Source organism: Salvelinus fontinalis, chromosome 38, assembly GCF_029448725.1.
Source record: "Salvelinus fontinalis isolate EN_2023a chromosome 38, ASM2944872v1, whole genome shotgun sequence".
Lineage (NCBI taxonomy): Eukaryota > Metazoa > Chordata > Actinopteri > Salmoniformes > Salmonidae > Salvelinus > Salvelinus fontinalis.
Window position 1 is genome coordinate 18,678,833 of NC_074702.1, and position 12,294 is coordinate 18,691,126.

A 12,294-nucleotide genomic window follows, 5' to 3' on the forward strand; every position below is an offset into this window, starting at 1 on the left:
ATTTTGTCTGTCATAGTTGAAGTGTACCTATGATGAAAATTACAGGCCTCTCTCATCTTTTTAAGTGGGAGAACTTGCACAATTGGTGGCTGACTAAATACTTTTTTGCCCCACTGTAGCAGTCTCATCTTTGAATTTAGCATCTTCAACTGAATAAAATATATTGTGGAGCAGACTGGAGTATAGGGGTATACAGCAGCAGCATAAAATGACAACACAATGCAGAACAAATATGTTTGAGTACAACAAAATTCACAGGTTGATTTATTGAGAAAACCCTCCAGAAAGGAACACAAATACCTACTCAGCCAACAAAAGTTCAAATTCCTGACTCAAAGTCCAAGTTCAAGTTAATACCAAAACAGGTCCTCAATCAAAGGACGGTCAAAATTCTACCCAAAAAATATTTGGCCAGAAAATGTAGCCAATGAGTAGCCAGATAGCCACACTGGCCATCAAGCAGCATTCCTCTGGCCACAACCCTGCTCATGGTTGTGTTTTAATGTTATAACAAAAATGTGTGCATACAATAAGAAGAAAAGTTTAGATCATCTCTATGCAAAACATATTGATATTATGCTATAGCAAAATTTTGTGCAGGCCTGTACTGTACATGAAATAAGTACATGGGTAATCAAAACATAAACAGCCCATCACCCTTTAGCAAATAGTCAGAGCTCATCAAAATACATTTAAAGTTAAATATAATACAGTTACACTTAATTTAAATGCAAGTCTGTGTTCAGAAGAATACTTCATTATTCCATACGAACAGAAATTGGTCTTCTGCTCAATGAAAATGCATCAAACAGGTTTTCAGCAGTGGAAGTATTGTCTTTCAGCAGTACAATCACACAGCTGTGTTAGAAGTCTCGTTTTCTGATCCTCTGCTGCTCACCATTGCATGTTTCCTGAGCTTTTTACACAGTGGATATCTAGAGAGCACAGTGCCCAAACACTTTCTGAATTTCTCTCCTACAAAAGCATAAATGACTGGGTTGACACAGCAGTGAGCCAGCGCTATGGTTTCTGTCACCTCCATAGCTGTATCAAGCTGCGTTGAAGCCTCACAGCTATTCCCAATGTCAAACATCTGAAGGGTCCGGAGGAAAACCACAACGTTGTAAGGGACCCAGGAGACTACAAACACACCCACGATGGCGAATATCAGTTTCATGGCCCTGTCTTTTTTGGAGTTCCTTAACCTCTGTAGTACAGTGAGAATACTGATGTAACAAAAGACCACTATGGGCAGACATAGGACGAGCCCAACTCCGTTTTCACCAAAGTTCCGTAACAACTTCCATGTCTTCTCTGTGTCCTCTGGGTAAACCCGCTGGCAACTTGAACCACTGTCCTCGTCATCCTCCCACACCACTGCTGCGAAGATAGCTTCAGGGAGAGCAGCGCCGATGGACGCTACCCAGACGATGATGCTCGCCAGCGCTCCGTAGCGCAGCGTCCTGGCCCTCATGGCGGCCACGGCGTGAACGATGGCCAGGTAGCGATCGACACTCATCAGGGTCACAAACAGGATGCTGCTGTAGAAGCCCACCTGGTAGACACCAGTCATGATCTTACACGGACTGTCCCCTTTAAACTCATGACCCTGGGCGTGGTAGGCCCAGAGAGGCAGAGAGAGGGCGAGGAGCAGGTCAGATAGGGCTAGGTTCAGCAGACAGATGTCTGTCATGGTCTTCAGTTTCATGTACTTGAGGAGGACCCAGAGCACCAGACTGTTGCCTGTCAGACCCAGGGTGAACACCAGGTAGAAGAGAATGGGCTGGTAGTTGGACCCTTGGGTTAGACTGGTGCCAGTGCTACAGGGGCTGCCATAGTAGTCATCGCCACTGTAATCGTCTGTGCTGGTGGCCTCGGTTGTATTCATCGTACTGAGGAAAAAAGGATGGTGTGAATTGTTAGTTAACAATCAATGCTGTATTGTGTGCATCCTATTGTCATAGCCCTAGTAGTAATGGAACAGGATTATGCCTCTACTGCCATTCATTCCAATTAGACTGATGTTAGTTAACAATCAATGCTGTATTGTGTGCATCCTATTGTCAACCTAAAATATGAACATAGAATTATAAATACAGTTTATACGGGTTTTATGTAAAGTTTCTGTATAAGTAGCCTCTAAAATACACTGAGACCAGCCACCCGGACGGCTGATGAAACTGAGGAGTATTTAGGTCTGTAATAAAGCCCTTTTGTAGGGAAAAACTCATTCTGATTGGCTGGGCCTGGCTCCCCAGTGGGTGTTCCTGGCTCCCAAGTGGTTGTGCCTATGCCCTCTAAGGCCCAGCCATGTGAAATCCATAGATTAGGGTCTAACGAATTTATTTCCATTGACTGATTTCCTTATGAACTGTAACTCAGTAAAACCATTGAAGTTGTTGCATGTTGCGTTTATCTTTTTGTTCAGTATGTATGTAAACAGACCATAAATGTCACTATAGAGGGTGGTGCGGAAAGCCCAGTACATCACTGGGGCCGAGCTCCCTGCCATCCAGGACCTCAATATGAGGCAATGTGAAAGGAAGGCCCAGAAAATTGTTAGACTCCAGCCACCCAAGCCATAGACTCTTCTCTCTCCTTTTGGCACACCAAGTGGTACCAGAGCAACAAGTCTGACACCAACAGACTCTGGAACAGCTTCTATCCCCCAAGCCATAAGACTGCTAAATAGCTAACAAAATGGCTACACAGACTATTTGCATTGACCCTTTTATTTTATTTACATTTTTGCACTGACTCTACACACTCACTCACACACACTCGCACTGACCCTCCAACACAAGCACACACACCATTTGCTCACACACACATATAACACGCACACACATTCATACCCACTCTCCACACACACTCACATAAAATCGTCATATACACTGCTGCTACTCTGTTTATCATATATCCTGATGCCTAGTCACCTTACCCCCACACATACAGTGGGGCAAAAAAGTATTTAGTCAGCCAACAATTGTGCAAGTTCTCCCACTTAAAAAGATGAGAGAGGCCTGTAATTTTCATCATAGGTACACTTCAACTATGACAGACAAAATGAGAAAAAAAATCCAGAAAATCACAATGTAGGATTTTTTATGAATTTATTTGCAAATTATGGTGGAAAATAAGTATTTGGTCAATAACAAAAGTTTATCTCAATACTTTGTTATATACCCTTTGTTGGCAATGACAGAGGTCAAACGTTTTCTGTAAGTCTTCACAAGGTTTTCACACACTGTTGCTGGTATTTTGGCCCATTCCTCCATGCAGATCTCCTCTAGAGCAGTGATGTTTTGGGGCTGTTGCTGGGCAACACAGACTTTCAACTCCCTCCAAAGATTTTCTATGGGGTTGAGATCTGGAGACTGACTAGGCCACTCCAGGACCTTGAAATGCTTCTTACGAAACCACTCCTTCATTGCCCGGGCGGTGTGTTTGGGATAATTGTCATGCTGAAAGACCCAGCCACGTTTCATCTTCAATGCCCTTGCTGATGGAAGGAGGTTTTCACTCAATCTCACGATAAATGGCCCCATTCATTCTGTCCTTTACACGGATCAGTCGTCCTGGTCCCTTTGCAGAAAAACAGCCCCAAAGCATGATGTTTCCACCCCCATGCTTCACAGTAGGTATGGTGTTCTTTGGATGCAACTCAGCATTCTTTGTCCTCCAAACACGACGAGTTGAGATTTTACCAAAAAGTTCTATTTTGGTTTCATCTGACCATATGACATTCTCCCAATCTTCTTCTGGATCATCCAAATGCTCTGTAGCAAACTTCAGACGGGCCTGGACATGTACTGGCTTAAGCAGGGGGATACATCTGGCACTGCAGGATTTGAGTCCCTGGCGGCGTAGTGTGTTACTGAGGGTAGGCTTTGTTACTTTGGTCCCAGCTCTCTGCAGGTCATTCACTAGGTCCCCCGTGTGGTTCTGGGATTTTTGCTCACCGTTCTTGTGATCATTTTGACCCCACGGGGTGAGATCTTGCGTGGAGCCCCAGATCGAGGGAGATTATCAGTGGTCTTGTATGTCTTCCATTTCCTAATAATTGCTCCCACAGTTGATTTCTTTAAACCAAGCTGCTTACCTATTGCAGCTTCAGTCTTCCCAGCCTGGTGCAGGTCTACAATTTTGTTTCTGGTGTCCTGTGACAGCTCTTTGGTCTTGGCCATAGTGGAGTTTGGAGCGTGACTGTTTGAGGTTGTGGACAGGTGTCTTTTATACTGATAACAAGTTCAAACAGGTGTCATTAATACAGGTAACGAGTGGAAGACAGAGGAGCCTCTTAAAGAAGAAGTTACAGGTCTGTGAGAGCCAGAAATCTTGCTTGTTTGTAGGTGACCAAATACTTATTTTCCACCGTAATTTGCAAATAAATTCATTAAAAATCCTACAATGTGATTTTCTGGAATTTTTTTCTCTCATTTTGTCTGTCATAGTTGAAGTGTACCTATGATGAAAATTAGAGGCCTCTCTCATCTTTTTAAGTGGGAGAACTTGCACAATTGTTGGCTGACTAAATACTTTTTTGCCCCACTGTACATGTATGTACCTCTACCACTCCAGTGTACCTGCACATTGTATACTGTATATGGTATTGGCTCTGACCCTGTATATAGCTTACTTACTTTCTCGTGTTCTCATTATTTCTATTTCTAGTGTGTTTTTGTTCTACTTTACTTCATGTTATAGTACTACTGGTATCAATTACTGCGTTGTTGGGAAATAGCTTGCAAGAAAGGCATTTCACTGTACTTGTGCACGTGACAATAAAACTTGAAACAGTTTTTGTTTTCTTGGAAAGCTAGGAGTGCTATTATATGATACCATATCAGTACTTGTTGCATTTACAACTTGTCTAAGTCCTATCATCAACTGATATCAGCCAGTGTATGGCTGTGGATTGACTCCATTGTTAGAATAGAATTTGAAAAATGTATGGAATCATTCCTCTAAAACTGTCTGGCTAGCCAACTAAAAAACATTCCGTGCAGAAACATTCTTCAAATTCATTATTATACACAATACCTTATCCCCCCTGACCAAAATGGCTGGCTTTTATCCCATTATTAGAAGGTTAATGTCCATTCTAGTATTCTAGTTCCTAATTCTATGCCTTTTGTTCTGAATGGTTACCTGCACACTGCCAGAGATTATAAAATCGTATGTTACTTCAAATGTTAACGCTATTATTTGTCACTCATCCTCCTACTTACATCATTATGGCATCATACCTGTATTACTTAATACTTTAGCGGCATGTAATCTATCAGTTTCCATGGTAACTGTGTTTTAACTAATGATTATTTAAAATAAATTACAATGGTTTCAAATGAATCACAGAGTGTAATGATACATTTTAAAACATTATGATGACTGATTAGAAGAGAAATGTGTAATTCGAAACAACCAGTGGGAATTAACCTAATTTACATACTTGATGGAGATTACAAAGAAACAGCCCCTTATAGTACATCTTCAGAAATCTTATGTCTAACAACAAGGCCTTTATTACTGTCGTTGTCAAGGTTATGTAAGCTGAAGACTGACATTTCTTTGGTTCAAAGAACAACAGCTACAAAGCCTTGACACATTCATTGTTAATTTTAAAAGCTATTACCCCGTAGGGCCATATTAATGTTCTAATACAATGTCTTCTTTAAAAAATATATATATATAAAAATGAAACATAACATTTTCAAACCATACTTTTCCCCTCAGAATGTATGTATTGACAGATCCCAAAAAATGATTCAAGCACAGAACTGTAAATGGATCTAAAGACTATTTCTACATCGTCTTTAATCCTAACCAGAATCAAACCACAACCCATATGATCTCACACATCACCCACCACCACCTGCTAAATACTGACACCCCCTATTGACAGACCCCATTTTGTAGTTCCTGTGAGGCTAACATCCCTTCACAGACTGTCTGTGCCTGCGTGCATATTTGTAGGCTGTATGTCTATAAGCAGGCTATGATGAAGTGAAAATATATGTTATTTACCCCAATCTCTTCTTTTCTGATGTACAGGTTGAATGCTGTAACCTTCCCTCTGGTGATAACGTGTGTGCTGGTTGAAACAGTCTGGCCGGGAAACCACTCTTTTTCTCTACTCTATTCTTTTGTACCAATGATTGCAACTTTTTTTCTAGTAAGGTGTGCTCTAGATAACTATTTTCTTTGCATTGCTGCATTGAGCAGGCTGAGGTGTGAATGTGTGTTTCCTGTAATGGCCCTATAACTAAATGTCTGGGAATGAGTGTGGGTGAGGGAAACACCATCAAACATACAGATAGATATCTGTCACACATGTAGATGCTGCTTTGAACTGCTTTTCAGATGGAAAGATAGAAATGAAAAATGAATAGAGTACATAACATTTTAAAATGTACATTCTGTAACATTCATACATGGAAGTAGTCCTTGTGTGGGTTATGTCTGTAGTAGTAGAAAGAGGTTGAGGTTTAGAGAGATAGTCGGGTAACCGAAGGGTTGCCGGTTTGAATCTCAGGGCCGATGGGGAAATCTGGTGGGAGTGTGCCGGCAACCGCAGAGTTGCTGACATCAGAACCTCATGGGCCGCCTGCTGCCGTTGTGCCCTTGAGCAAGTCACTTAATCTTTTACACGATTTAAGGGCACTGCTCTGGGCTTTTTCCAGCCTCTTGTGCTTATCTTACAATAGTTTGCTTCCATATTGGATGAGATTTGACAATATGCGTTTCCTAGAAAGATTAGTTCTACAAAGCTATTTATGTGGTTTTAACGAGAAGTAGCTGGCCGTTTACTTCCTTATTTCATGTAAGCTATGTCAAGGCTAAGTTCCTGTGTTGTTTTAGTTGTTTTGGTGTGAAGTGATGTCTCTCTGTGCATGTAGACCAAGCTGAATAAGTCAACATCAAGTAAAGGTACAGGGGGGAAATGTCACCGAACAAGACTTTATTGAGATTTTCTAAATGCCCGTTACATACAGAATACCGTATACCATTAACAAACTATCAAAAGTGTGTTTTGAAATAAAAAAGAAACCTGTTATTGAAAAAGATTAAGACAAGGTAATCACAAATCCTATACAGTCATGTATACGGTATATAGTACGTAACATAACATTGTTAAGTGGCATTGGTTTCATGCCACATCCTATTGTGTTGTCTATTTACAAACCAGCAGTCTCAGCTTTTTTATTTGTGTATATTTTTTAAACAGACAGCAGTGTAGTGACACTTTTTAGTCCCCCCCAAAAAACGCAGCGTAGCTTTGTAGTTAGCTTGTTAAAAAGCAGATACCCCAGTCAGGTTTTTGTCACATTCTTAGATGAAAAAACCTGTAATATACAAATATAACTATATGTACAGTGCATTCTGAAAGTATTCAGACCCCTTGACTTTTTCCAAATTTTGATACGTTACAGTCTTATTCTAAAATGGATTCAATAGTTTTTCCCCCTCATCAATCTACACACAATACCCAATAATGACGAAGCAAAAACTGCTTTTTATTGCAAAAAAAATACTAAAAGAAATGAAATATCACATTTACATAAGTATTCAGACCCTTTACTCAGTACTTTGTTGAAGAACCTTTGGCAGCGATTACAACCTCAAGTCTTCTTGGGTATGACGCTATAAGCTTGGCACAACTGTATTTGGAGAGTTTTTCCCATTCTTCTCTGAAGATCCTCTCAAACTCTGTCAGGTTGGATGTGGAGCGTTGCTGCACAGCTATTTTCAGGTCTCTCCAGAGATGTTCAGTCGGGTTCAAGTCCGGGTTCTGGCTGGGCCACTGAAGGACATTCAGAGACTTGTCCTGAAGCCACTCCTGCATTTTCTTGGCTGTGTGTTTAGGGTTGTTGTCCTGTTGGAAGGTGAACATTCGCCCCAGTCTGAGGTCCTGAGTGCTCTGGAGCAGGTTTTCATCTTGGATCTCTATGTACTCCGTTCATCTTTCCCTCGATCCTGACTAGTCTCCCAGTTCCTGCCACTGAAAAACATCCCCACAGCATGATGCCGCCACTACCATGTTTCACCGTAGGGATGGTGCCAGGTTTCCTCCAGATGTGACGCTTGGCTTTCAGGCCAAAGAGTTCAATCTTGGATTCATCAGACCAGAGAATATTGTTTCTCATGGTCTGAGAGTCTGTCATGTGCCTTTTACTGAGGAGTGGCTTCTGTCTGGCCACTCTACCATAAAGGCCTGATTGGTGGAGTGCTGCAGAGATGGTTGTCCTTCTGGAAGGTTCTTCCATCTCCACATAGGAACGCTGGAGCTCTGTCAGAGTGACAATCGGATTCTTGGTCACCTCTCTGACCAAGGCCCTTCTCCCTCGATTGCTCAGTTTGGCCAGGCGGACAGCTCTAGGAAGAGTCTTGGTGGTTCCAAACTTCTTCTATTTAAGAATGATGGAGCCACTGTTTTCTTGGGGAGCCTTCAATGCTGCAGAACTGTTTTGGTACCCTTCCCCAGATCTGTGCCTTGACACAATCCTGTCCGACCTCACGGCTTGGTTTTTGCTCTGACATGCACTGTCAACTGTGAGACCTTATATAGACAGGTGTGTGCCTTTCCAAATCATGTCGTATCAATTGAATTTACCACAGGGTCAAGATGTAGAAACATCTCAAGGATGATCAACGGAAACAGGATGCACCTGAGCTCAATTTCGAGCAAAAGGTCTGACTACTTATGTTAATAAGGTATTTCTGTTTTTATTTTTTATAAATTTGCAAAAATGTCTAAAAAACAGTTTTCACTGTCATTATTGGGTATTGTGTTTAGATTGATGAGGAAAACATTTCAGTTAAACCATTTTAGAATATGGCTGTAATGTAGCACATTTTGGAAAAAGGAAAGGGGTCTGAATACTTTCTGAATGCACTGTACATACTGTCAATTTCTTTACTTTTTTCACACTTCACACAATACCACATGAGGACCTAACTAACACTCTTTAAAGGGATATATCAACAAAGGTATTGGAGCATGCAAAGATACAAAAGAGCAACTGATAACTACTGTATCTACTGTAAGCATAGATTCACAGCTAGGGTGGCCACACTTTCAAAGAAATCCTCCTTACATTTGTTTGTAGTTTTTCCTTACATCTTTTACTGTCTTTTCCCTTCTCAAAGTTTTTATATTTGAATTGTGTTTGTATACAAGTCAATCTACATCAATCTTGTAGATGTTATTTCAGAAGACCTGGAATAGACTGAGCTTTTTCGTCCAGACAACTCACTATTATTAGGCCTGGAAAAGCACATTGGCATCCATTTTCTTAGTAACTTCAGGACAAGACTCATGAATTTCTGCCCTGCAAAGGCATAGATGATCGGATTCAAACAACAGTGTGTGAACGCTATCACCTCTGTCCACTGCATTGCCAGGTCTATGTTCTTGTGAGTTGTACAGTCTCCAAAATAGCTCTGGGTCTCCAGATAACGCAGGAGAATGACCACATTGTATGGGGTCCAAAAGCAGAAAAAGACCACTACTATGATGATTATCAGTTTGATGGCTTTGTGCTTTTTGGTGGTTTTGATATTGACTAGCATCGGAATGATTCTTGAATAGCAGATCACCATGACGGAGAGCGGGAGAAGTAGACCCAAGACATTCATCTCTAAATAAGAAACCTGGCGCCACATGCTACCCTCTGGATACTCTGGTTTACATGTTGAAAGCCCGGACTCATTATTTACTTTTGTGAAAATGATTGTAGGCAGAGAGGCACAGAGACTGAGAGCCCACATGAACAGAGACAGAGTGACCCCTACTCTGACTGATCTGAACCTGGCCATTTTGTGAGCGTGGACTATGACCACATAGCGATCCACTGTCAAGATCACCATGAAGAAGATGCTGCCATAAAACCCCAGCATGTACAGTCCGGTTACCAGTCGGCACATAAAGTCCCCCAGGAGCCACTCGGCTGCGGTGGCATAGTGGGACCAGAAAGGCAGGGAGATGACGAAGAAAAGGTCAGACAGAGCCAGGTTGAAGAGACAGAGGTCTGTCATGCTTCTGGTCCTCCTAAATTTCACCAGGACATAGACCACCAGGCTGTTACCGATGAAGCCCACGATGAAGACCAGGCTGTAGAATGCAGGCAGAAACACCCGTCCAAACTCCTTCACATTGGCATTGTTGCATGGCTGGCTCTGTGATGCATCTAACCATTCTGTATCATCGTAGTAGGCGGAATAGTTATAATCTGTTGTTGGCTCCATATCCTTGTCTGTAGAAAGACAGAAATAGTATTGTTATTAGTCAAGGTGGTGTGCTTTCATTCAAAATCAACCTGAATAGTCAAAGTGGCAATCTGCAATTGCAAATAAATCTGCAAACAATAAAAAAGGAGCCACCCTGGCGCTGTTAGGTTAAACAGCTGAGGGATGGGGCTGGAGAAATGTAACCTACTAATTATAATAATCATTTTGGGGGGAGGTGCTTATATTAGTCCTGTTACACACTTGTGGGAATTTACTTGTTCAAGTTTGTAATGTAAATGTGTTTCTTGCATGTGAAGATGGCAGGTAGCCTAGTGGTTAGAGCGTTGGACTAGTAACAGGATGGTTGCAAGATCAAATCCCTGAGCTGACAAGGTAAAAATCTGTTGTTGTGCCCCTTAACAAGGCAGTTAACCCACTGTTCCTAGGCCTTCAATGAAAATAAGAATTTGTTCTTAACTGACTTGCCTAGTTAAATAAAGGTATCCTAAATATCCTGACACAGGGAGTGGGGCCAGGGTCAAACAATGGAGTGAAACAATCATATATTTTAGATTTCTATTGGTGTACAACAGTTCATATGAATGATAAATTATACTCTCTACAAATCTAGGGTTATATATATCATTCATTTAAATGTAAAAACAATTACAAATTTCCCCTTTAAATTGTTCCTTTGAAATATTATCGTTGTACTGATATTCATCAAAACAAACAAACAAACACAAGCGTCATGCCCATAGGCAGCACAGGGGCATATGCCCTCTTTCCCTTTCCCTCAGATTTGTTCTGTTTTATAAAAAATCCAAGCAATTTTTTTGTTAATTTTGTTTGTTTGTTTCTCTGTAATACTACAAGCCACCTAGCAATTTTATGAAGTTGGGTTTAGCTAGTCCAGATAGGTTCCCAATCTCATACCTAGCTACCAAGAAGCCATTTCTGCCTATCAATCAGGTTAGAGTAGCTAGCTTGTCTAACTATCTTAGCTGGCATGCCTTCTGGCAAGGTTGGTAGATTACTAAGTGTACTGAATAAAACTCACATTCATTTACAGATTTTACCCAGATTTTAGCACAGAAGCATATTTAGTTTCTTATAAAGGCTGATTATACAGATTATGGGGCTGCTCTGACACCTTCAGGTGCTTATAGGTGTTCACTACACAGTCAAATAAATCTAGAAAGTCATAGTCACTGTAGGAGAGCTACTGTAGGTTTTCGCTCCAATCCTAATCTAGGGCACCTGATTCTAATAATTAGCTGGTGGATAAACTGAATCAGGTTAGTTACAACTAGGGTTGTATTGAAAACCTAAAGGATGGTAGCTCTCCAGGAACAGGGTTGGAGAGTCCTGTAAGTAGTCTATAATTCGTATTATATATATTAACAAAAGTGTATTTAAATTGGGGCACAAATTGAGTATGGTAATCCAACGACTGTCTTTAACTCTATTCAGCACTTCAAGTAATTATGTAATTTTTGTTCATTTTTTAATGCTTAAAATGTCACAAGCATAAATAATTGTTGTGTTACCTCTTAGAAATAGGTATAGATTTTATATCTTCAATAGGTTTCTAGATGTTGACAAAAAGTACTCACCAGGTATGATTAATGATCAATTATCTCTTTGGTGTTTCTTCTCTGAGTCTCTTGAAGATGTATGTATTGCCCTGATGTACAATAGCCTATAGTACTGCTGCTGCATTCCTCCACCTCCCTTAGAAGGAGGTACTGTGAAAGTATTATAATGAAGTTGGGTTTGTTTCATACTGGTAATTTTAGACTCTGAGGTTTGGTTGTACACTCTTAGAAAAAAAGGTGCTATCTAGAAACGAAAGGGTTCTTCGGCTGTCCCCATTGAAGAACCCTTTTTGGTTCCAGGTAGAACCCTTTTTGTTCCAGGTAGAACCTTTTTAGGTTCCATGTAAAAAACGTTCCATATAGGGTTATACATGGAATACAAAAGGGTTCTACCTGGAACCAAAAAGAGCTCCACCTGGAACCAAAAAACGTTATCCTATGTGGACTGCCCAAAAAAACTTTTGGA

The 12,294-nt window shown here is 40.9% G+C and overlaps 2 protein-coding genes across 2 annotated transcripts; both read right to left on the bottom strand.

Moving 5' to 3' along the window:
• Positions 1–291: 291 nt before the first annotated feature.
• Positions 292–6,305, bottom strand: LOC129837156 (C-C chemokine receptor type 4-like). Its single transcript, XM_055903072.1, has 2 exons — positions 6,028–6,305; positions 292–1,892 (listed from the first exon to the last, which is right to left on the bottom strand). Exons 1-2 carry the CDS (start codon positions 6,303–6,305, stop codon positions 851–853), a joined length of 1,320 nt encoding a protein of 439 aa, XP_055759047.1. The 3' UTR covers positions 292–850.
• Positions 6,306–6,955: 650 nt separating this feature from the next.
• Positions 6,956–11,903, bottom strand: LOC129837917 (C-C chemokine receptor type 5-like). The gene is made up of 2 exons (XM_055904445.1): positions 11,847–11,903; positions 6,956–10,256 (listed from the first exon to the last, which is right to left on the bottom strand). Exon 2 carries the CDS (start codon positions 10,246–10,248, stop codon positions 9,187–9,189), a length of 1,062 nt encoding a protein of 353 aa, XP_055760420.1. The 5' UTR covers positions 10,249–10,256; positions 11,847–11,903; the 3' UTR covers positions 6,956–9,186.
• Positions 11,904–12,294: the final 391 nt, after the last annotated feature.